The following is a 20,514-nucleotide window of genomic DNA, read 5'->3' as shown; positions in this document are numbered from 1 at the left end:
TCTTCATTGTTAGTATGTGTGTTTTTGATACTTTATTATATGAAAAAATGTTCCATTTAGACTCCTTCTAAAAGTATATATTACTCTTAACTATTTGAGTAACTAAAGGTACAATTTTCTTACTACTAGTTTCAGTATACGTGTGTTGCACATGCGTATAGTGTCTATCAATTAAAAATATATACATTGACTTTAAAATAAAATACATATTTATTTAAATGATAAAAATAATTTTTCTCATAGTAATTATATTAAATATCTTCTGAATATGCATAAATGATGAATTTAGTTAAATTAGTTGTACATTATTTTATAATTATACATATATTTAATATGATTTACAAATATGTTAAAGTCTATCTGGCATCTTTTTATGAATACATTTTGGCTTCTGTTATTTCATCTTTATTTCTTAAAGTTTGTATTTAACCAATTTAATTCTTAATACTACATTTGATTTTATTTTATATTCATATTTATTTTATCGCTAATTGTACCTATATGATAAATTTAGAAAGGAATAAAATTAGATTATCTTTCTAGTTAGTTAATTCAAATCTGGGAAAAAAGTCAATTCAAATACTTAATTATCTTTTTTAATCACTAATAGAAATAATTTATTTTTTACGGATTTAAATTATTAATATTAGCTCACATGCATAAAATAAATATTTAATTATAACTATATATTTATCAGCAAAAATTCTTTTGTCAAATGATAAAACAATTGAACTTTTGCACTTTATGTTTGTCGTAGCGTTAGTAAATGACTTTTGTCAATCACTTTTCTCTCTCTTTCTCTTGCTATTATTAAATATTTTTGTGATTATTTTTTCTAATTAAGTTTTAAAATCTATATTAATATTTATATCTAAGTTTATTATTGATCGAAGAATAAAATTAATAGTCAATGGCCCAATCTCACATAAAATATTCATAGCATTTATAGGTTAATCACTGATTTGTTTACATCATAATTGATCACCTAAAATTTAGCATGATTATACAATTTCTTTTGAGCTAAAAACGTTCAATTGTATAAAATTCATATATAAGGTAAAACATATAAATATTTGGTGTTATTTAATTATACTTTAATTTTAGAATTCATATAAAATAAAACTTTAATAATTTTGAAGTCCTAAATATAAGGACCCCTTGCTTAATTCAAATAAGGAAAGGTATAATAAATAATAAATCCTATTTAATTTTAATCTTCTAAATATTAAATAAAAAAATCAAATACTTATTTTATATAGTATAAATTCTATTTTAAAAGAATAAAAAATACGAAATAACTTTAGTTCGTGAGTCTTATTATATGTAGCTAGCCGCCTAGACGAGACAACAGTCTTTGGGAATCGGGATGTTTCTTGGCAATGCCATAATTGGACTAGTTTAACTTGCTCTCACTGTACTCTTTATAAAATTAAATATTCATAGTTTAAGGTCTATATATTTTATGAAAGAAAAGTAAGGAGACCGATGTATTAAAATAATTTTGCAACTTTGTATACGCATATATTATATCCTATTTTTTCTTTTTACGCAATTTTAATTAATAGAATTATAGTTACTCTTTTGGTTTCATGTTATGTGATGTTTGAGGATGAAAGAAATTTTTGTGATCTAAAATAAACTATAAAAAAATTTATAAATATTTTATTAATTATAAATGAAAAATAAAAGATTAATAATTTTTTATCTTTAAATATAAAAAAATATCATTGGACCATTTAATTGAAGCTGACCAATGTTGGAGTTGGACCTCCATTTATTCTTTTTCTGCCACGGCTTTTCCTCTTCCTCCATTTTCTTCTTCTTTTTCTATAGCTTCTTTCTTTTTGTTTTTCCTTTTTTTAGATCCAAGACATCTGCATTTAATACTTCCCCTCTGTAAGTTTCTTTTCCTTTTTCTCTATATATTGTCCAAAAATTTTCTATGATCTTCATTTCAGTTTTTTTCCCCTAAACTTTGTTTCTTTTTCAGCTTATTGAAGAAAAAAAAAATTGTGGATGAGGAAAGCGTTATCGAGCGTGACATTACGGAGCTGAAAGGCGCGTGATTTGTGATTGTTTGATGGGCAATACATGCCGTGGATCTATCGGAGGCAAAACTTTTCAGGGCTACGCTCAGCCCGAAGATAGTTCTAACTCCAATTCCAATCGCGAACCTTCATCTGCCCATTCTTATTCTTCCTCTGACAATTTCTCACCTTCTAATCACAAAAAGGAACAAAAATCATTATCTCTCGTCAGCCCTAGAAAAGCAAGTATGAATCGTACGGGCAGTAATCAAGCTTATTACGTTATGGGGCATAAAACCCTTAATATTCGTGATTTTTATACTTTGGGTCGTAAATTAGGACAAGGTCAATTTGGTACAACTTATTTATGCACTGAAAATTCTACGGGAAATGAATATGCTTGTAAATCTATTTCGAAGCGAAAGTTGATTTCGAAAGAGGATGTTGAGGATGTTAGGAGAGAAATTCAAATAATGCACCATTTAGCTGGTCATAAAAATATTGTTACAATTAAAGGAGCTTATGAGGATCCGTTATATGTTCATATTGTAATGGAGCTATGTAATGGTGGCGAATTGTTTGATCGAATTATTCAACGTGGACATTATAGTGAGAGAAAGGCAGCTGAATTGACTAGAATTGTTGTCGGGGTTGTAGAGGCGTGCCATTCGCTTGGTGTTATGCATAGAGATCTTAAACCTGAGAATTTCTTGTTGGTTAATAAGGATGACGATTTCTCTCTTAAGGCCATTGATTTTGGACTCTCTGTTTTCTTTAAACCAGGTAAATAATGATGTTTCAGCTTACTTTTATCTATAACTTCAGCTCCGGCTTATTTAACTGAATATTTAAAATGAACAATTCATAAAAAAGAAATCTTTCTGTGAGGTTACGTGTATTCTGTATTTACTTAAGTTACCAATATTCAAATGTTGTTTATTGTCAATTTGGATTAATATTAGGTATCGATAATACCTCTTTTGTGCTCCTTTCAAACAAATAAAAATGATTGATGCTTTTCTGTTTGTATTCGTCTTAGGTCTAATTCTTAATACTTTGGCTGGATTATTTGTGACTGCATATTTATACAGGCGTGGCCTTTTATTTCCCTCTAGAATAGTTTATGCATGGCTGTATTTTCTATGTTGATGCGATATCCATTACTAAAGTGCATTCTTCGAGATGCTTATATCCCTAACTTGTCACTCTTTGGGAGATCCGTAAATATTGGTTTATGAGACATTGATTCGTTAGCATACACTTATTCTATCATTTCCTTATATTGTTATGTTGGTTGAATGGTACTTGTGTTCGCTCCCGCAGGCCAAATATTTAAGGATGTTGTTGGTAGTCCATATTACGTGGCTCCTGAGGTGCTTTTGAAGCATTATGGTCCTGAAGCAGATGTGTGGACAGCAGGGGTCATACTATACATACTGCTAAGTGGTGTTCCACCATTTTGGGCTGGTATGTAGTAGTCCTAAAGTGTATGTTATCCATTTTCGGATTTCCATCTCCATAAAAGTCACAATCTGAATTCTACAGAAACGCAGCAGGGGATATTTGACGCAGTTCTGAAAGGGCACATTGATTTTGAATCAGACCCTTGGCCGTTGATATCTGAGAGCGCAAAAGATCTTATCCGGAAGATGTTGTGCATGCAGCCATCGGAGCGGTTAACTGCTCATGAAGTATTGTGTATGTTTACCTTATTAAGTAATAGCAACCTTTCGTTTTTTCAGTCGACGGAATATTTTTGTTTAGCTTCATTTATTCTCAAATTGCATCTGTATAGTATACCTGTGCGTACATGTATGTCATTATGCAGGTGAATGAACTAATGTTTACATTACAATATCCTCTAACTTTCTGCAGGTCATCCTTGGATTTGCGAAAATGGTGTCGCTCCTGATAGAGCACTGGATCCTGCAGTACTTTCTCGCCTTAAACAGTTCTCTGCTATGAACAAGTTAAAAAAGATGGCTTTGCGGGTATGTGTTCTAATCTGATTGTAGATCTATGCTTAAAGTAATATTGTAAAACTCAGGTTCTTTCATGTCCAATCAAACCCAATATAATATTTGTGACTGTTTATTGTGTTCCCTCTGGGTTGCTGGATACAACAACAACAACCAAGTATAATCTCACTAGTGGGGTCTGGGGAGGGTAGATTGTACGCAGACCTTACCCCTACCCTGGGATAGAGAGGCTGTTTCCGATAAACCCTCGGCTCCCTCCCTCCAAGAACTCCACCTTGCTCTTGGGGTGACTCGAACTCACAACCTCTTGGTTGGAAGTGGAGGGTGCTCACCACTAGAGCAACCTACTCTTGGTTGCTGGATATGTAATTGAAATATTTGTGAAGCTTCACATATTCTTTCTGCTTTCAGGTGATTGCTGAAAGCTTGTCAGAAGAAGAGATTGCTGGTCTGAGAGAGATGTTTAAGGCCATGGATACAGATAATAGTGGTGCAATTACATTTGATGAACTAAAAGCTGGGTTGAGAAAGTATGGCTCTACATTAAAGGATACAGAGATACGGGAACTTATGGATGCGGTAAGGCAATCTTTATTGCAAAGTGATTGTATATGTTTCCAGCATCTTTCTCAAGTTAATGATGTGACTATCTGCCAAGGAAGATTATAATCTTCTTCTATGTAGAATGGCACAGGGTAATGATGGTAAATTCGATCTGTTTGGAAAGAGGAGAGTTCAATTGGAATTTTGGCTCTTTCATGTGTTAAATTATTTGAGTACTTCTGTAGTTACTGATGCTCATCGGCAAGGTACTCAGCGTTTCTTTTGTGTGACAAGATCCTGAAAACTGTTAGGCCTAAACTCTGACTTGGACTCACTTCATATGCCTCATTATAAACACCATGACTTTATTGTACAGTCCCTTGTTTCTGTCCACATGATTTATCTGTTGATCTTTTTATTGCCTCTCAACTCTAAACATGCGTTTCTATGAGGTTCATGCAAAGCTCCTTTTAAACTCTCTAAGGCCGTTGATGTAGCTATAATAATACTCACAATTTCAGGCTGATGTGGACAATAGTGGGACTATTGACTACGGAGAATTCATTGCGGCAACTGTTCATCTTAATAAATTGGAGCGCGAGGAACATCTCATGGCAGCATTTCAATATTTTGACAAGGATGGAAGTGGTTATATAACGGTTGATGAGGTGCAGCAAGCTTGTGTAGAGCATAACATTACAGATGTTTACTTTGAGGATATTATAAGAGAAGTCGATCAGGATAATGTAAGTCGAGAAACTTTAGAACATAGATATGTCTTTTGGTACTAAATATGAAGCTGAAGTGCTTTTTTTTTTATGAAATATGAAGCTGAAGTGCTTTAATAGCTTACGAGACATCTCTGATTATTCAATATTGCTTTTTTTAAGAAGTGCCGTCAATGGTCAAACAATGAAAAAACATGTACAAATTTACTTCACAATTAATATTATTTAAAAAGAAAAATGGTTTTAATTATTCATTATTGGAGACTTTGATTAAGCTTTTCAATTTTATTTAATTAAAATATTTCATCTTTTGTTCGAGATTTGGTGATATTTGCATAAAGGAGTTGGGGAGAAAATGGTGAAAATTCCTTCATCAAAAAGGATAAGGGACCTCGTTGTAGTAGTTGATTTCCTTTTCAAAATCAATAAGGGGTAATTTTGTGAATCTTAATAAAAAAAGGGTAGTTTTGTGAATAAAAATTGTTGATAAGGATATGTAGCTCCTTTCCCTACAACAGGAAAACTGCTTTTGTTGCTGCTCAAATAGTTTGGCCAAACAAACTATACAACAACAACAAACCCAGTGTAATCCCACAAGTGAGGTATGGGGAGGATAGTGTGTACGTAGGCCTTATCCCTACCTTGTGAAGGTAGAGTGACTGTTTTCGATAGACCCTCGGCTCAATTCCAATAAATATTTTTTGTAAATTTTGTGCCTCCATGCAGTCTCATGCAGGCAAAACCCAATAATATAATCCATTAGAGTTTGTGCCTCACTGTAGGCAAAATCATCTCTGAAAAATCTGTGATTTATATGCATGGAATGGTTCTTTTTGTATTTATATTTGTCCCTCCTCATATATAATAATCTGTTTCCTGGTGCACTTCTTCAGGATGGACGAATTGATTATGGAGAATTTGTTGCTATGATGCAAAAAGGAAATCCGTGTGGTGTAGGGAGACGAACAATGCGAAATAGTCTGAATTTGAGCATGAGAGATGCACCGGGAGCCCATTAGCTTCTCAGACAGACACATCTCTGGTAGGTATGTTCCTGCCATCTTTTTGAAGTAACCCATTTGGTGGATGCGCAAAACTTGTGACAATTAGGAACTTATACCACATAATAATGAAGGTGCATCATATTACTGCTTGCCTTGTGTTTGGTGAACTTATGAAAAATCTTTAAATGTTCTTTTCTACTTAAGAAATGAATTGGACAGGCATGTACTCATTTTACCTTTAGGGTTCTTTTAACTTTTGGATTTAAATCTTTTCTTCCACCAATGATTTTGTCGTCTTCAGCAAAATTAAGTTTGTGCACTATGGTTATACTGTCCTACATAAATTTGCAAAAGGATTGGGTAGATATTTGGGGTTGAGACCTGAAAGAAGAAGAAGCGTTAGTGGGGAATTTCTTATTGACTTAATTGATTAACAATGCAACAGGGGCTGGTTTTATGCTATTTGCAATGGCTCTCTCATATTGAGAAATTCTGTCTAGTGGCATTTGATCACAGAATCCATGGTTGGCTGCATAAATGTCTGGAACTTGTTTTTCAATTGGCAGTGTTGCATATTGTGGTTGTTTTGTTACTTCTGTCAGCCTTGCACCTCCTTTGATAATGCTTGAGTCACTGCATCAAGGTCTGATATAGGAGTTCCTAGGGCCAAGGTTTGACAGCTCTTTGGTTCGGTTATTCACTATATTGTAGTGGAAGTTGCCAAGGAAATTTGATTGAACCTTTGAAGTTCTGTAAGGTGTACGTTTTAATATGGTGTGCTTCCTAATTACGAGATTATACTGTTCCCAGTATCCCAATTTGGATATTCAATTGAAGTGACCACGATTCTGATCAGTATTGTTAGACCTATGGTTTGTTTAGTTGGCTTCGAACAGTCACCATGTGGAGCTCATAATTGGACAGGGAGAAGAGAAGGTATGGAAAGTGGGTAGAAATCAGCTAGTGGGGAGAGTGTAGTGGGATGTATCTTGATGTTTCATTTTGAGACTGGAGAACAAATGACACAGTTCAGACCAGGAATAGTGCTACATTTGCAAAAAGGGCAGCCCAGTGCACGGAGCATCCCGCGTTTACGCAGGGTCCGGAGAAGGGCCACAACCTAATGGGGTGTAATGTAGGCAGCCTACTCTAATGCAATATGAGAATACATGAATTAAAGGAAGATACAGTGAGGATGGGACTTTAGGGCTGAGATTGGCTTTCTTTCTTTCATCTTAGGCGAGACTACCCCAAAAAATGTTGTGATTTATCAGGAGCTTAACCGCATTTTGGGACTGACTCAGGCTTGTAGGTGGCTTCGGTAGATGTGGAAAAGAACAGTTGCTCCAATTTCAAGAGTGTAAAAGAAGAGTGATGAGAACTTTTCAGTAGATCAGTTAATCAACTATGGTTCAATCTCAAACTAGTTGGGGTCGGCTATATGGATTCTATATATCGATCTGCTATATTCACCCTCTTATCGAAAAGGAAAAATTTATTGGTTCTTCTCTCGGTAGATGATGATTTGAAATGTAACATCCTGTATCATCCAGATTTCCAACTTAACATGCTTGGTGGAGCATCCATGAGGTATGAGTGAGAATTTGAGAATAGAACCCGTGTGGTGGTCTAGGTTTCTACAGAGTTTATATTATTGGAGGCATCAGAAAACTCGGTGTCTTGGAGAACAGTTATGTTTGATCTTGAATAAAACTGCTTCTAGGCTTATGCGCATATACTGTGCTATCATGTCAGAAATACATTGGATGCAGCAAATTGGTATTTTGAGCTGTAGATTCAGTTTTCTTAGATTGCAGCTTTTCTTATGCATTTGAATGTTTTCTTTAATAAAGACATCTTCAATATTTTCTTAGCCAGTTTCCAAAAAAAGATCGAGTATTTGTGAAAAGCCCTCTTGTATTCTACCTCAAAATTGATAGAATTGATAGGTTTACAGGTTTCAATTAGAGCAAAATTTCCCGCGCTTCTTTGAGCCCTGATTGAATTGTTGAGATCTAAGTCCATTTGGCCTTTACAAGAAGCAATGAACAATTATCTCCTTCTTGGGAGAACTACATAATATTAACTTTCTTAGTTCTCCTAAAAGAAGTACTGAATATTAAGTCATGTATTTCTTTGGGTTCTACCACGGACAACTCTTCTTCTCTTAGGTAATTTTTTGAAGATTTTGAAAAAGATGCTTTTATGGATATCTGGACTTGATTGAATTTTGTAGAACATGTTGCATTGCAAATAAAATGAAGATTGGTGTTGATCATGTATTCTGTAAAAGAAGATTCAAATTTCTGGTACTGGCTAGTTCGCAGGTTGTGTACAGAGAAGAGACCAGAGGCAATAAACTTTCATGATAACATGGTGTCCCCTATAACATCCAGTACCTTCGAGTTTGAGTAGAAGAAGATGAGTCAATGACTGTCGGACTGCTATTTGCCTCCACGAATTTTTGTGAGATTTATAGTCGTTAGTGTGTGAAAATGATCCAACTAATGTGTATTTTAGTTGATGAGTTTCATTCTTGCTTCAAATTATTAAACTAGGTTTTTTTTCTTATATATCTTATTCCGTGAATGATTTTCGCCCTTTGTGTAATTTATGTTATTTATTTTGAGGCTTGTTTATAGTAATACTGGAATCTGTATGTTGTTCTTTATGGGAGAATTTTTAATTTGTTCAAGGTAGGCGTATTCTTTGGTTTAAAGAACTAATAGAGAAGTCAAGAAAGAATAATTGTGCCACAAGACTTGCATCAATAGCAAGTTGAAATCGGCTATATGATTGTCGCTCGTGAATAAAATCATGTTGATCATACAATTATATATTTCCTATTATGTCGCCTTTTTTAAGTTCATCTCGGACCAATACTATACAGAGAATGGTTGCCACTCATGAGTAAAACTATGTTGAAAATGCGCATATACAATTAAATGAATTCTGGGAAAGGACAATTGAACAGTAACTGGTGCCTACTCTGCGGATGCAGCACTTTCACATGCTATAGCAATTTCCTGAAGAAAAACAAAATTAAGTGTCAGATCGAGCAAGTCATTGGAATTTATGGTCCATTTCAATTAAAGAAAAAGATTTGTTAATACACTATTCAGTGGAGCAAATCTATTCAAAATATAACCTCTCAGAGCATGGTTTTCAACAGAGGCCTTTGCCAATAGAAAATAGAGAACAAAAAGCAGGCTGATTCTGTAGAATCAGAGGCGCCTGGTCTTTCCTCTAATAAATTTCACAAATAGGCATAAGATGTGGTGACGGACTTGAATTATATTCAGATTAATATGCCATCATAAAATATCAACCAGTATAAGCGAAAACCGAGACTGAGAATAAATAAGCAAAAAATTTCCTTATTAGGAGAAACAATAAGAAAGCTACTTGCCTTCAACTTCCCATCATCAGAGAATATGCATTTGGATGTCATGGCACGTCCCTTGTCGAACAGCCAGCCAACTTCGCAGCAAGTTTCGCCACCTGCAATGTCTTTCAAACAACACCAGAGTTGCCTCGGGAGCAAAACAAGATCTAATTCATCTCTTATTGTCTTCCTGCTGCTGCCATCGACAAGCTCTTGAACTTTCTGGCAGTGTAATTCAGAACTCTCCATTACTTATTCCTTCTGATGCTGACATGCTAACATGCTATTAATTATTTAACACAGACATTGCAAGTTATTTTTCCAACATTACTAGTTCCTAGCAAGCAAGTCCAATTGCAGTAGATTGAAAGTATGAAACTGCTACAACTAAATTAGAAACGGGGTAAGCTGAATAGTCAAGTCAATAAGATGCTGTTTGTGCACTATTCAATTTGTCGATTTTTACTTTTCTATACGGTCAAAACCGAGTTTGCCATTCGTGTAATTAGTCAAGATTGGAACATGATGGACCGAGGGTCGTCATTATAATATCGAGATGTGATGTGAAGCCGGGTTATCGAGCTCAAGATTCAAGGACCGATCAATACCGAGCTCGAGTCAATATCGAGCTATGATGTGAAGTTGTGTTATCGAACTCAAGATCCAGAGTCCGATCAATACCGAGCTCGAGTCAATATCGAGTTCGAGACCCAGAGACCGACCAAGATCAAGCCAAGAGACAAAGAGTCGTAACCGCACTAGGGGAGAGAATCACGGCGGGAATCAAGGAAAAGCTAATTAACTAATCTATCATGGGATCCCCACTATGTATTTTTAATTATATCCAAAGTAGGATTCTTCCACTATATTAAGAGTGGTTATCATTCATTCAGGCGGACAGACTCACTCCTTCACAGAGATCCAGACATTCATGCACTACATTTCAGAGATTATTGAGATTTACACACATATAGTAAATATTATCCTTTTTTGGACTTCAGACATTGGTTCATCTTGTTTATTTATAAATCACTCTCTACTCAATTTGGGTTTGTATTTATTCCTTTTTTTACAGTCAATATTTGATATATTTTTACTTATTTTTTCAATTTGTACCAAGTTATATCACGTATCCTTAGAACTACGTATAAATTCAACTATATCCATTTTTCGGGTAAACAGTTTGGCGCCCACCGTGAGGCTAAGGATAACAGTGGTTATTTGGTACGAATCTCTGCAAAACACACCATTTTACACTTGCTCTTGGAAGTGTCTTTGATTTCAGGTTAAAAATGACGAACTCTCAATTAATGGCCCTACCTATCGACAACGAAGTTGGCCTTCAAGATGAGAACAACAACCTCACGATCGGGGATGAAAGGCCACTCGTTGATCCCGTTGGAGCTCGGGCCGTAGATCCCATTGACGTTAATTCACATGTGGCCATCGAGGCGAACCAACGTTCCGACCCCGAAACAACATTCATGGTGGAACTCGATCTGCAGTTCGAAATACCCAAAATATTGGAGAAGACGGGATCAGCCTGCGTATGATTTTCGAAATGTTGCAAGCTCAACAGGTAGCAATAGCTTAGTTGCAGAGCCAAACCCATGCACCGAGCAGGGCCGAGCCCGGTCCACCCCGAGAAGTCACCCGCGAAACGGGGCCTGTTGTAGTAAGATCAAATAAACAAAAGTCGGGGACTAATCCCGAAATTGTTAGGATGCTCGAGGAACTGACAAAACAAATTGAGTCAGGAGAAAAGAGGATTAAAGCAAACGACAAAAAAGTAAAAACTTATAACTCCAGGGTTGATCAGATCCCGGAGGCACCACCGGTATTGAAGGGCTTAGATTCCAAAAAATTCGTACAAAAGCCTTTCCCCCGAGCGCGGCTCCCAAACCGATCCCCAAGAAGTTCCGCATGCCCGAAATTCCTAAATATAATGGGACGATCGACCCCAACGAACATGTCACCTCTTACACATGTGCCATTAAAGGGAACGATCTAGAAGACGACGAGATCGAATCCGTATTATTGAAGAAGTTCAGGGAAACTCTGTCAAATGGGGCAATGGTATGGTATCATAATTTACCGCCTAACTCTATCGATTCTTTTGCTATGCTTGCAGATTCTTTCGTAAAAGCACATGCCAGAACCATAAAGGTCGAAACCAGGAAGTCGGACCTTTTCAAGGTAAGGCAAAAAGATAACGAGATGCTAAGAGAGTTCGTATCTCGTTTTCAAATGGAACGAATGGATCTACCACCGGTCACGGACGATTGGGTTGTTCAAGCTTTCACTCAAGGACAGAACGAACGAAGCTCGATGGCTTCACGACAGTTGAAGCAGAATTTGATAGAATACCCTGCCACTACATGGGCCGATATGCACAATCGGTATCAATCGAAAATCAGAGTCGAAGATAGTCAGTTCGGAGCCCCTTCGGAGTCTATTTATCCAGCCGGGAACCTCGAAAGAACCAAGAGAGACACCGATCGCGAGCCAGGGTCAAGCAGGGATCGATATCGGCCATATAATGAAGATCGGAGGAGCAGCGGACCCGGTCGGAACTATATGAGAAACGAGAGAAGAAATGATCAAGGTCGAAATAATCAGGGGTCATGACCAAAAACGACTTCGATAGGCCCATCAGGCCTAAAGAAGCACCGAGGCTATCGGGCCAAGCAAATGGAATGTAACTCACCTAAAAGCGATACTATTGCTGAGGTACGACCCCCATTCATTTCTCTTTTTGATGCTTCAAAACTAACAATTGTAGGTAACGAGGCGGCATCGGATCGTGCTAACTTAGAACAGCGGTTCGGTGTTGAATGTTGTGTCATCAGTATCTTAGGCTACTCTATCTGATCAACCTCGAATATTGGGGGCGTCACCCTCGGATATCAGCTGCAGCAAAGAAAATGATTCGTGTTAAAAGGTACTCGAGAAGACAAGATTATTGTATGGGCCAAACGGTCAAATGAACCGTGCCCGCGTAGATTGCTCAAGCCTTAAGCATAAAACATGTACGCATGTAAGATTATGTCACACAATAATGAAAAGAAGTCCCTCCAAGAATTTATTGCATCCGATTTCTATGGATATATCGAGCCCAAGGGCAACTTTACTTCGAGTTCGGGATATCATTCTAACTCGACTACAAAGCCCAAGGGCTATCTTGATTCAAGTTTAAAACCATTACCCCAATCAAGGATTACACACCAAGCCTAAGGGCTACTTTTAATTCGAGTTCGAGAAATCATTCTCACTCGACCATAAAGCCTAAGGGCTACCTTAATTCGAGTTCGAGAAATCATTCTCACTCGAACATAAAGCCTAAGGGCTGTTTTTTACTTCGAGTTCGAGCAAACCCTCACTCGACTACAAAGCCTAAGGGCTACCTTAATTCGAGTTCGAGAAATCATTCTCACTCGACCATAAAGCCTAAGGGCTACCTTAATTCGAGTTCGAGCACACACTCACTCGACCATAATAGCTTAAGGGTTGTTTTTTACTTCGAGTTCGAGCCACTCACTCGACCATAAAGCCTAAGGGTTGTTCTTTCTTCGAGGTTAAGCAAACACTCACTCGACTTTAAAGCCTAAGGGCTACTTTTACTTCGAGTTCGAGCAAACACTCACTCGACCATAAAGCCTAAGGGCTGTTTTATACTTCGAGTTCGAGCAAACACTCACTCGACCATAAAGCCTAAGGGCTGTTCTTTCTTCGAGTTCGAGCAAACACTCACTCGACCATAAAGCCTATGGGCTGTTTTTTACTTCGAGTTCGAGCAAACACTCACTCGACCATAAAGCCTAAGGGCTGTTCTTTCTTCGAGTTCGAGCAAACACTCACTCGACCTTAAAGCCTAAGGGCCACTTTTACTTCGAGTTCGAGAAATCATTCTCACTCGACTACAAAGCCCAAGGGCTACTTTTACTTCGAGGCCCAAGGGCTACCTTATTTCGAGTTTGAGCAAATCCTCACTCGACCTTAAAGCCTAAGGGCTACTTTTACTTCGAGTTCGAGCAAATCCTCACTCGACCATAAAGCCTAAGGGTTGTTTTTTACTTCGAGTTCGAGCAAACCCTCACTCGACTATAAAGCCTAAGGGCTACCTTAATTCGAGTTCGAGCAAATACTTACTCGACCATAAAGCCTAAGGGCTACCTTAATTCGAGTTCGAGCAAACACTTACTCGACCATAAAGCCTAAGGGCTGTTCTTTCTTCGAGTTCGAGCAAACACTCACTCGACCTTAAAGCCAAAGGGCCACTTTTACTTCGAGTTCGAGAAAACATTCGAGAAATCATTCTCACTCGACTATCGGCTGACGCGCATATAATGCCTTGGTAACTGGACCAACAAGACATTTGTCACATACGTCACAATCGGGCTCGACGCAGACGTCAGTATGTATCTAGTCAGAGGTTGAAAAATCACATCGTTTCTCATCACTTTCTTTCCGAGAAACGGGGGGACTATCTCTATATGCTCAAAACCGAGTTTGCCCTTCGTGTAATTAGTCAAGATTAGAACATGAGGGACCGATGGTCGTCATTATAATATCGAGATGGGATGTGAAGCCGGGTTATCGAGCTCAAGATTCAGGGACCGATCAATACCAAGCTCGAGTCAATATCGAGCTATGATATGAAGTTGTGTTATCGAGCTCAAGATCCAGAGTCCGATCAATACCGAGCTCGAGTCAATATCGAGCTCGAGACCCAGAGACCGACCAATACAAAGACCGACCAAGATCGAGCCAAGAGACAAAGAGTCGTTGTAGCCGCACTAGGGGAGAGAATCACGGCGGGAATCAAGGAAAAGCTAATTAACTAATCTATCATGGGATCCCCACTATGTATTTTTAATTATATCCAAAGTAGGATTCCTCCACTATATTAAGAGTGGTTATCATTCATTCAGGCGGACAGACTCATTCATTCACAGAAATCCAGACATTCATGCACTCTCATATTTCAGAGATTATTGAGATTTACACACGTATGGTAAATATTATCCTTTTTTGGGCTTCAGACATTGATTCATCTTGTTTATTTGTAAATCACTCTCTACTCAATTTGGGTTTGTATTTATTCCTTTTTTTACAGTCAATATTCGATATATTTTTACTTATTTTTCCAATTTGTACCAAGTTATACCACGTATCCTTAGAACCACGTATAAATTCAACTCTATCCGTTTTTCGGATAAACAACTTTATAACTACTCTGCCATCAAGTCAGCATTTTGAATTCTTGTTGATTAGTGTGTGAAGGTTTATTGCCGGTGCAGAACTAAAATGGTCTTTTCATCCAAAGATTAAGGATCCCTTATAGCCTGTTTGACCAAGCTTCAAAAATCAACTAATTTTGAGAAGTGATTTTTTTCAAAAGTGTTTCTCAAAAGTACTTTTGGTGAGAAGCAATTTGTGTTTGGCTAATTAATTTGAAAAGCACTTCTGAGCAGCAATTAGTGTTTGGCCAAGCTTTTAAAAAGTGTTTCTAAGTGTATTTTTTCTCAAAAGTACTTTTCAAAAAAAGTGTTTTTGGGGAGAAGCTACAATTTTCTACTTCTCCAAATTGCTTCTGCTTCTACTCAAAGCACTTTTTTTCTTCTAAAAGCTTGGCCTAATACTTCAACTTTGGGGAAAAAAAGTACTTTTTTGAAAGAAAAAAAAGTATTTTTGGATTTGGAGAAGCTTGGCCAAACATGCTATTAGAAGGTCTATCATCCTTAACTGGGCAAGAGTAACAACACTAACGTTGATAATCATTCCTATCTAGCTAGCTTTTTGGATACCACAGCTCATGTATAGAAGAAAATGATGTACCAGATATTACTAGTTATTTCAATAGTTTTATAATTTTGATGACTCAAAAGAACAACTGGTGTTGCTGCGTTTTTCGCCCATATTGCACCTGATTAATAGAAGTTGATTAATTTAGTGGATAGAATAGAACAATGGCCTTAAGATCAGCTAATTTTTCTGCAGGCAACAGAGATGTGAAGAATAACACAACTGCTCCCTGTTACTCTCAGGGGAAAAGCCACCTTTTGCTAAGCGCAGACGTCACAAAGAGTTCAACACTCCGGAAATTATCCATATGCTCTCCCCAGATGAATAGAAAGGTAAGCAAGAATCAATATTGAAGATGCCTTCTGCCAAGTGTGTTGAAATGATCTAGACACCTACATATAGCTACTCACTTGTTTTCACATTACTACTAGTAAATTACTTTTGGTTTGCGAAAACAATTGGCTTTGCTTTGGTAGAATTCCAATTCCTAGATTTCTTCCTAAACTAAAAACAAGGCAGCAAAAAGTGACAAATGAGATTATGGTTGTGCTGGGGTAGGAAGTCTAGCAAATGGCTAAATGTATGGTAAAAATCTCAAGGACAATTCTTGATAAACTTGCAGTCCATGAATGTTATAATCTACAATCTGCTGCCAAATAAAGTTCTTGATGCTGCACCAAAAACAACAAGGAGGGAAGGGAAAAACTACAATCACAATGATTTTAGATTGTTTTCTGTTGCGCAGGACATTCAGCGCTCAGGACAGTATGTCATGTAATGTTAGTCAGCTTTGCAAGTAACAAAAAGAAAGCATGCGTCAACTTGATGATAGGAGGATGATACGGTTGAGGCATAATATAATTAAGTAATTAGAAAGTGTGTTCTCTAACAACTTGTGTTTTTGGACGAGATGGTCAGACAATTCAATGGTATTACAGCAGGCAAGAGGCCCTGGTTTCAACTCTCACCGCCACGCAAAAAGCTCTAAGAATTTCCATGAATTTACCTTTAGTGAGATGATCACACAATTTAACAGATAGGATATTCGAGAGGTGTTAGTGCTTACTTGGGGAGAATTGTGGAAGCTGGAGATGGCATGCTTACCCTCCCAAACACCAATGACCTGAGCAGGGTCCAAGGCTTGGGTAGAAGCAAATGCAGAATCTTGAATAGCACAACCACCCAGCTGATCCCCGTTTCGAAACGGGCCATACCAATGCTCGCAAAACACCTTAACATTTTGCAATACCAGCTTAGAATCTTGAAGGCGCACTACCTGAATTATAGGCGACAAATAGACGGGTCAGATCAAACTTGGGCAGGTCAAAACAGGTTAACTCAATAAACAGGTCATGCCTTCTAACCTGAATGATCCGCACCCTCGACTCCTTTTCCCGAGGATCAATCAAACAATGCTCCAATTCCCATGACAAACAGGGATTTGCCTTATTTTCATTGGACCAGGCGGCCACATAACATCCGATGGATTGATATCCAAAAGCAGAAACATTGTCATCAGCAATACTCCTCTCGTCGATGCTATGCCTAGTTGCAGCATCAGCTTCACAGCCAACAGTAGGAAGTAGCCGTATTGACTTGTACATGAAAGAGAAGGCGCCATCGCCTTGAGCAAGAGTGGGGCATTGAGTTTGCCAATCAAATACCTTCACTTCCCACTCCCTATAAGCTTCGGGGACTACATTTTCCGGTAATTCAATTGGCTTACCTTGCTTTGTAAATTCTGCTCCAAACCCATCCCATTCCCCCGACACATTTTTTGCAAACGCAGCCCATCCTTTCAAATTGATATTTCCATCGTCCATACAATGAATAAAAAAATGGTCATAAAATATACACAGGAATTCAGGGAGAGGCCAGACAATAGTTTCTCATATGAACAGAAGGGGATGCAGCCTTATTCACTGGTCGATCTTAATCTTGTAGTTTCGATACATAACATAATATCATTTGTTTCAATTTATGTGACATAATTTGAGTTAGATACGGAATTTAATTAAAAAACAAAAAACTTTTGAAACTTGTGATCTTATATAGAACTGTTGAAACTTGTGACATTAAAGATCATTAACGTAGCCACCCTATGCCAAGGGTGGTCAAGCGCACACCCTTCCCCGAAAAATTATACTGTATATATAAGTTAAATACTACTTTATATGGTTATACATTATATTTTGAACACCCTTAAACTAGTTGAGTAAGGCAGTCCAACGGTTCAGCATATTTAAAGTAACGTGTTGTTTAAGGGTCCAAAGTTCTTGCCTATTTTGTTTGCCAAAACTAAACGGAGACTACCATGTATGGTCTATTTGATTTTTTTTCAATCTAAAACAATTCCTAATAAAATAACTCATAAAACTTAAAAAATTTATAGAAATAAAAAATTAATCTTAAAAGTAAATTTTTAACTAAAAGTTATTTCTTAAATAAATTTTATAATTTAAAAGTCAAGCTCTACATAAAAAAATTTCAACAAAAGCTCTTTACACACTACAAATTCTCTCGACTCTCTCTTTCCTTTGGTTTTATGCTTACTTTTATTAGTAAAATTTTTAGCGTTGTCTTTTTGTTATTTTATTTTGATTTATAAAATTATAGTTCTAATAAAAGTTCTTTTAATTAATTATTTAGTTAAATGTTGCGTAGTTTGATTTAAAATATTTGGTACTCCATTTATGGACAAAAATAATTATTAACTTATTTAAAGTTTGAACACCCTTTAAAGTTTGAGCACCATTTGCGAAATTCTTGACTACACCACAGTGAAAGATACCATAATATTTGTGTGTCTATATAAGTTTCTCATTAATTGTAAGTAAGATGAGAAGTGTAAAGTTAATTATTTTCAAATATAAAAATATACTATTATTACAAACTAATAAGAAAATAGTGACACATAAAGTGGAAGGGAAGGAGTATTAAATTCTAAACTTATAATTTCGAATGCTCAATAAATTGAATGGCAAGAACTTAAAAGATGGAGTAGAATTTTAAATCTTGAATTTAGCTATGCATATGAATGGTGTATTTATTTTTATGCTTACCATTTATGGAAGTTGGGGAAAGTGATTGGACTTGGGAATCTGAGTGCTCTGTAGTCTTTGCTGCTAAGGCGTGTATGGAAACGATGGGTATTGCTCTCTTGGAAATAGTAGTAGTATAACTATCAAGTTTGAATTGTTGGGGGAAGTTTGATTTATTATGTTTAGTGAAAGAAGATGAAATCAAGAAAGTGGTGTGGTGCTGGGGGAGGGGGAGCAACCTCACATGGGCAAACAGAGCCATAGAAGAGAACCTCTCTGCTTTTTTCCGTCTGCAGCCAGTTTTGGCCTCACATTAGGCCTGTTATCCCACCATCTTGACTTGCTATTTTCCACGGGAGAAATTAAAAAATAATCATATTTAGTGGTCATTCAAAAATAGCCACATTTTAGTGAAATTTAGCTACTTTTTATGTAGAGATAAATTTGAACGAAAATACTGTTTAAAATCCAAAAAATACTCCAACATATTATACTGGATTTCCAGCATAAGTATACTGGAATTCCAGCATATTATACTGGAGTTACAGCATAAGTATATTGGACTTCCAGCATAATATACTGGAGTTCCAGTATAATATACCGGTCTAGCATAATATGCTGGAAATTTATACACAGGTATACCGATCTCCAGTATATTATGCTGGAACTTTCCGTGTTGCAGCAAAATAGTGACTATTTTTTAATGACTTTGCAAATGTTGACTATTTTTGAATGATCAGTCCGAAAACTGGCTAGCCCGTGCTATTTTTACATTTGACACCTCTTCGTATAAATCTCGATAGTTGATTCTCCTGGATAGCAATCAAGCTAGAAACTACAAAAATACTGTTTAACTCTAATCCCTGTGAATACGATATTATACTATACTATCTTTGACTAGCGAGCATAATTTAAGTGGTGTTTTACGCTCATCGCCATCATACCAAACGACCCCTTAGTGATCCTAGCAGTGTGAAATTTTATTTTGTCTCCCAAGTAGTAGACTAAGTAAAACATGGCTGCTTCATTTGGATATTTTAATTTATGGAGTTATAAGTGACCATCCCAGGAACTCGCTCTGCTAATTAACTACGTTGGTAATTATAGCAAAGAATGTAGTATATATTAGACGAGTGTACTGTAGGCATCCTCGAAAGCAAGTGCATGATTACAGACCCAAATTATGGTGATTAGAAATGTCACCCAGGATTAGGTGATTACAGACCCACTGTCCTCAATTCAAACTACGAGTTTTGTGTTTAGTCGAGAGGGGTAGGGGAAACTTTAATCGACCAAAGAATTCTTATTCTTTCCTAATGCTTATTCCTTCCTAACATCCTGATATAGTGTTATTATCAACACAATGGATTCAGCTAAGTCCACCCAAATATTGAAGGGAAAACTGTCAGTCCACAAACTGTTTCAACCAAAACTAACCCAAAATAAATTTTTTCCTTCCTATACTGCATATGAAAGTTATTATCTCCCCCCCTCCAATCAAGTTTTAACTAACTAAAATTAACTAAGAATCTAAAGCTATTGACTAATGACAATCGAAACAAGGAATAAGCAAAGAAAGTTATCAGTGGGAGAATATAGGGTTTTGATAGGATATGTGCAAGATAATTGTTTGGGACCTAACTCTAGATAATTCACTTCTAATGTTCATGTGAGTCTCTCGAATTCACTCAATTATTAGTTCAAACGTTCAGCAAAAACTCCTCTCTCGATTAAGTTTTAACCTCACAAGATGAACCAATTTAAGCACGTGAAGATATGCAAGAATGCGTAGTAGATTGGTCCTTAAGAGAACCTCTCTCGACTATCCTCCTAACTAGGTTTAATCAATAATTCAACTAGCCTCTTTCGATTACTAAAAAGAATTAATGAACTCAACCAACAAGATAATGCAAAGATATCACAAGTTATGCCTCTCTAGATTACATGAACCAGTGAATATAGATGCAACAATTAAATCATCCAAAAACGCTTCAATACATAA

The 20,514-nt window shown here is 36.7% G+C and overlaps 2 protein-coding genes across 11 annotated transcripts; one reads left to right on the top strand and one right to left on the bottom strand.

Annotated features, from left to right (window-relative positions):
• Positions 1-1,741: 1,741 nt before the first annotated feature.
• LOC107760952 (calcium-dependent protein kinase 4-like) lies at positions 1,742-8,976 on the top strand. Of its 8 annotated transcripts, none has more exons than XM_075247776.1 (9): positions 1,742-1,896; positions 1,991-2,810; positions 3,351-3,494; positions 3,573-3,725; positions 3,903-4,018; positions 4,418-4,585; positions 5,071-5,295; positions 6,171-6,323; positions 8,609-8,976. In XM_075247776.1, exons 2-8 carry the CDS (start codon positions 2,081-2,083, stop codon positions 6,294-6,296), a joined length of 1,662 nt encoding a protein of 553 aa, XP_075103877.1. In that variant the 5' UTR covers positions 1,742-1,896; positions 1,991-2,080; the 3' UTR covers positions 6,297-6,323; positions 8,609-8,976. The 8 variants fall into 8 exon arrangements, with proteins under 8 accessions (XP_075103877.1, XP_075103870.1, XP_075103872.1 ...); XM_075247769.1 differs by having other exon boundaries at positions 1,743-1,896; positions 6,171-6,319; positions 8,602-8,976; XM_075247771.1 differs by having other exon boundaries at positions 1,743-1,896; positions 6,171-6,319; positions 8,518-8,976.
• A 56-nt stretch (positions 8,977-9,032) lies between these two features.
• Positions 9,033-18,844, bottom strand: LOC107807925 (uncharacterized). 3 transcript variants are annotated; one of them, XR_012706549.1, is made up of 5 exons: positions 18,534-18,844; positions 16,836-17,266; positions 16,538-16,747; positions 9,691-9,949; positions 9,033-9,307 (listed from the first exon to the last, which is right to left on the bottom strand). XR_012706549.1 is itself a non-coding variant. In XM_016632380.2 (5 exons), the coding sequence occupies exons 1-5, from the start codon at positions 18,772-18,774 to the stop codon at positions 9,266-9,268; spliced, it is 1,122 nt and encodes a 373-aa protein (XP_016487866.1). In that variant the 5' UTR covers positions 18,775-18,844; the 3' UTR covers positions 9,033-9,265. The 3 variants fall into 3 exon arrangements, 1 of the variants encoding a protein (XP_016487866.1); XR_012706550.1 differs by having other exon boundaries at positions 9,691-9,941; XM_016632380.2 differs by having other exon boundaries at positions 9,691-9,888.
• Positions 18,845-20,514: the final 1,670 nt, after the last annotated feature.

This window comes from Nicotiana tabacum, chromosome 24 (genome assembly GCF_000715075.1).
Source record: "Nicotiana tabacum cultivar K326 chromosome 24, ASM71507v2, whole genome shotgun sequence".
Taxonomy (NCBI): domain Eukaryota; kingdom Viridiplantae; phylum Streptophyta; class Magnoliopsida; order Solanales; family Solanaceae; genus Nicotiana; species Nicotiana tabacum.
This window is presented reverse-complemented; position numbering and strand designations above follow the sequence as displayed.

What these genes read in the sequence shown, in the direction of transcription:
- LOC107807925 (XM_016632380.2), bottom strand. Translation starts at nt 18,774, where the DNA reads ATGGCTCTGTTTGCCCATGTGAGGTTGCTCCCCCTCCCCCAGCACCAC. An exon ending in TTCCCCAACTTCCATAAATG is followed by an intron (nt 17,267 to 18,533) that starts GTAAGCATAAAA and finishes TCAATTTGAAAG; the next exon opens with GATGGGCTGCGTTTGCAAAA. An exon ending in CTGATGATGGGAAGTTGAAG is followed by an intron (nt 9,308 to 9,690) that starts GCAAGTAGCTTT and finishes GTTTTTCTTCAG; the next exon opens with GAAATTGCTATAGCATGTGA.
- LOC107760952 (XM_075247776.1), top strand. Translation starts at nt 2,081, where the DNA reads ATGGGCAATACATGCCGTGGATCTATCGGAGGCAAAACTTTTCAGGGC. An exon ending in AACTGCTCATGAAGTATTGT is followed by an intron (nt 3,726 to 3,902) that starts GTATGTTTACCT and finishes AACTTTCTGCAG; the next exon opens with GTCATCCTTGGATTTGCGAA. An exon ending in TAAAAAAGATGGCTTTGCGG is followed by an intron (nt 4,019 to 4,417) that starts GTATGTGTTCTA and finishes TTCTGCTTTCAG; the next exon opens with GTGATTGCTGAAAGCTTGTC.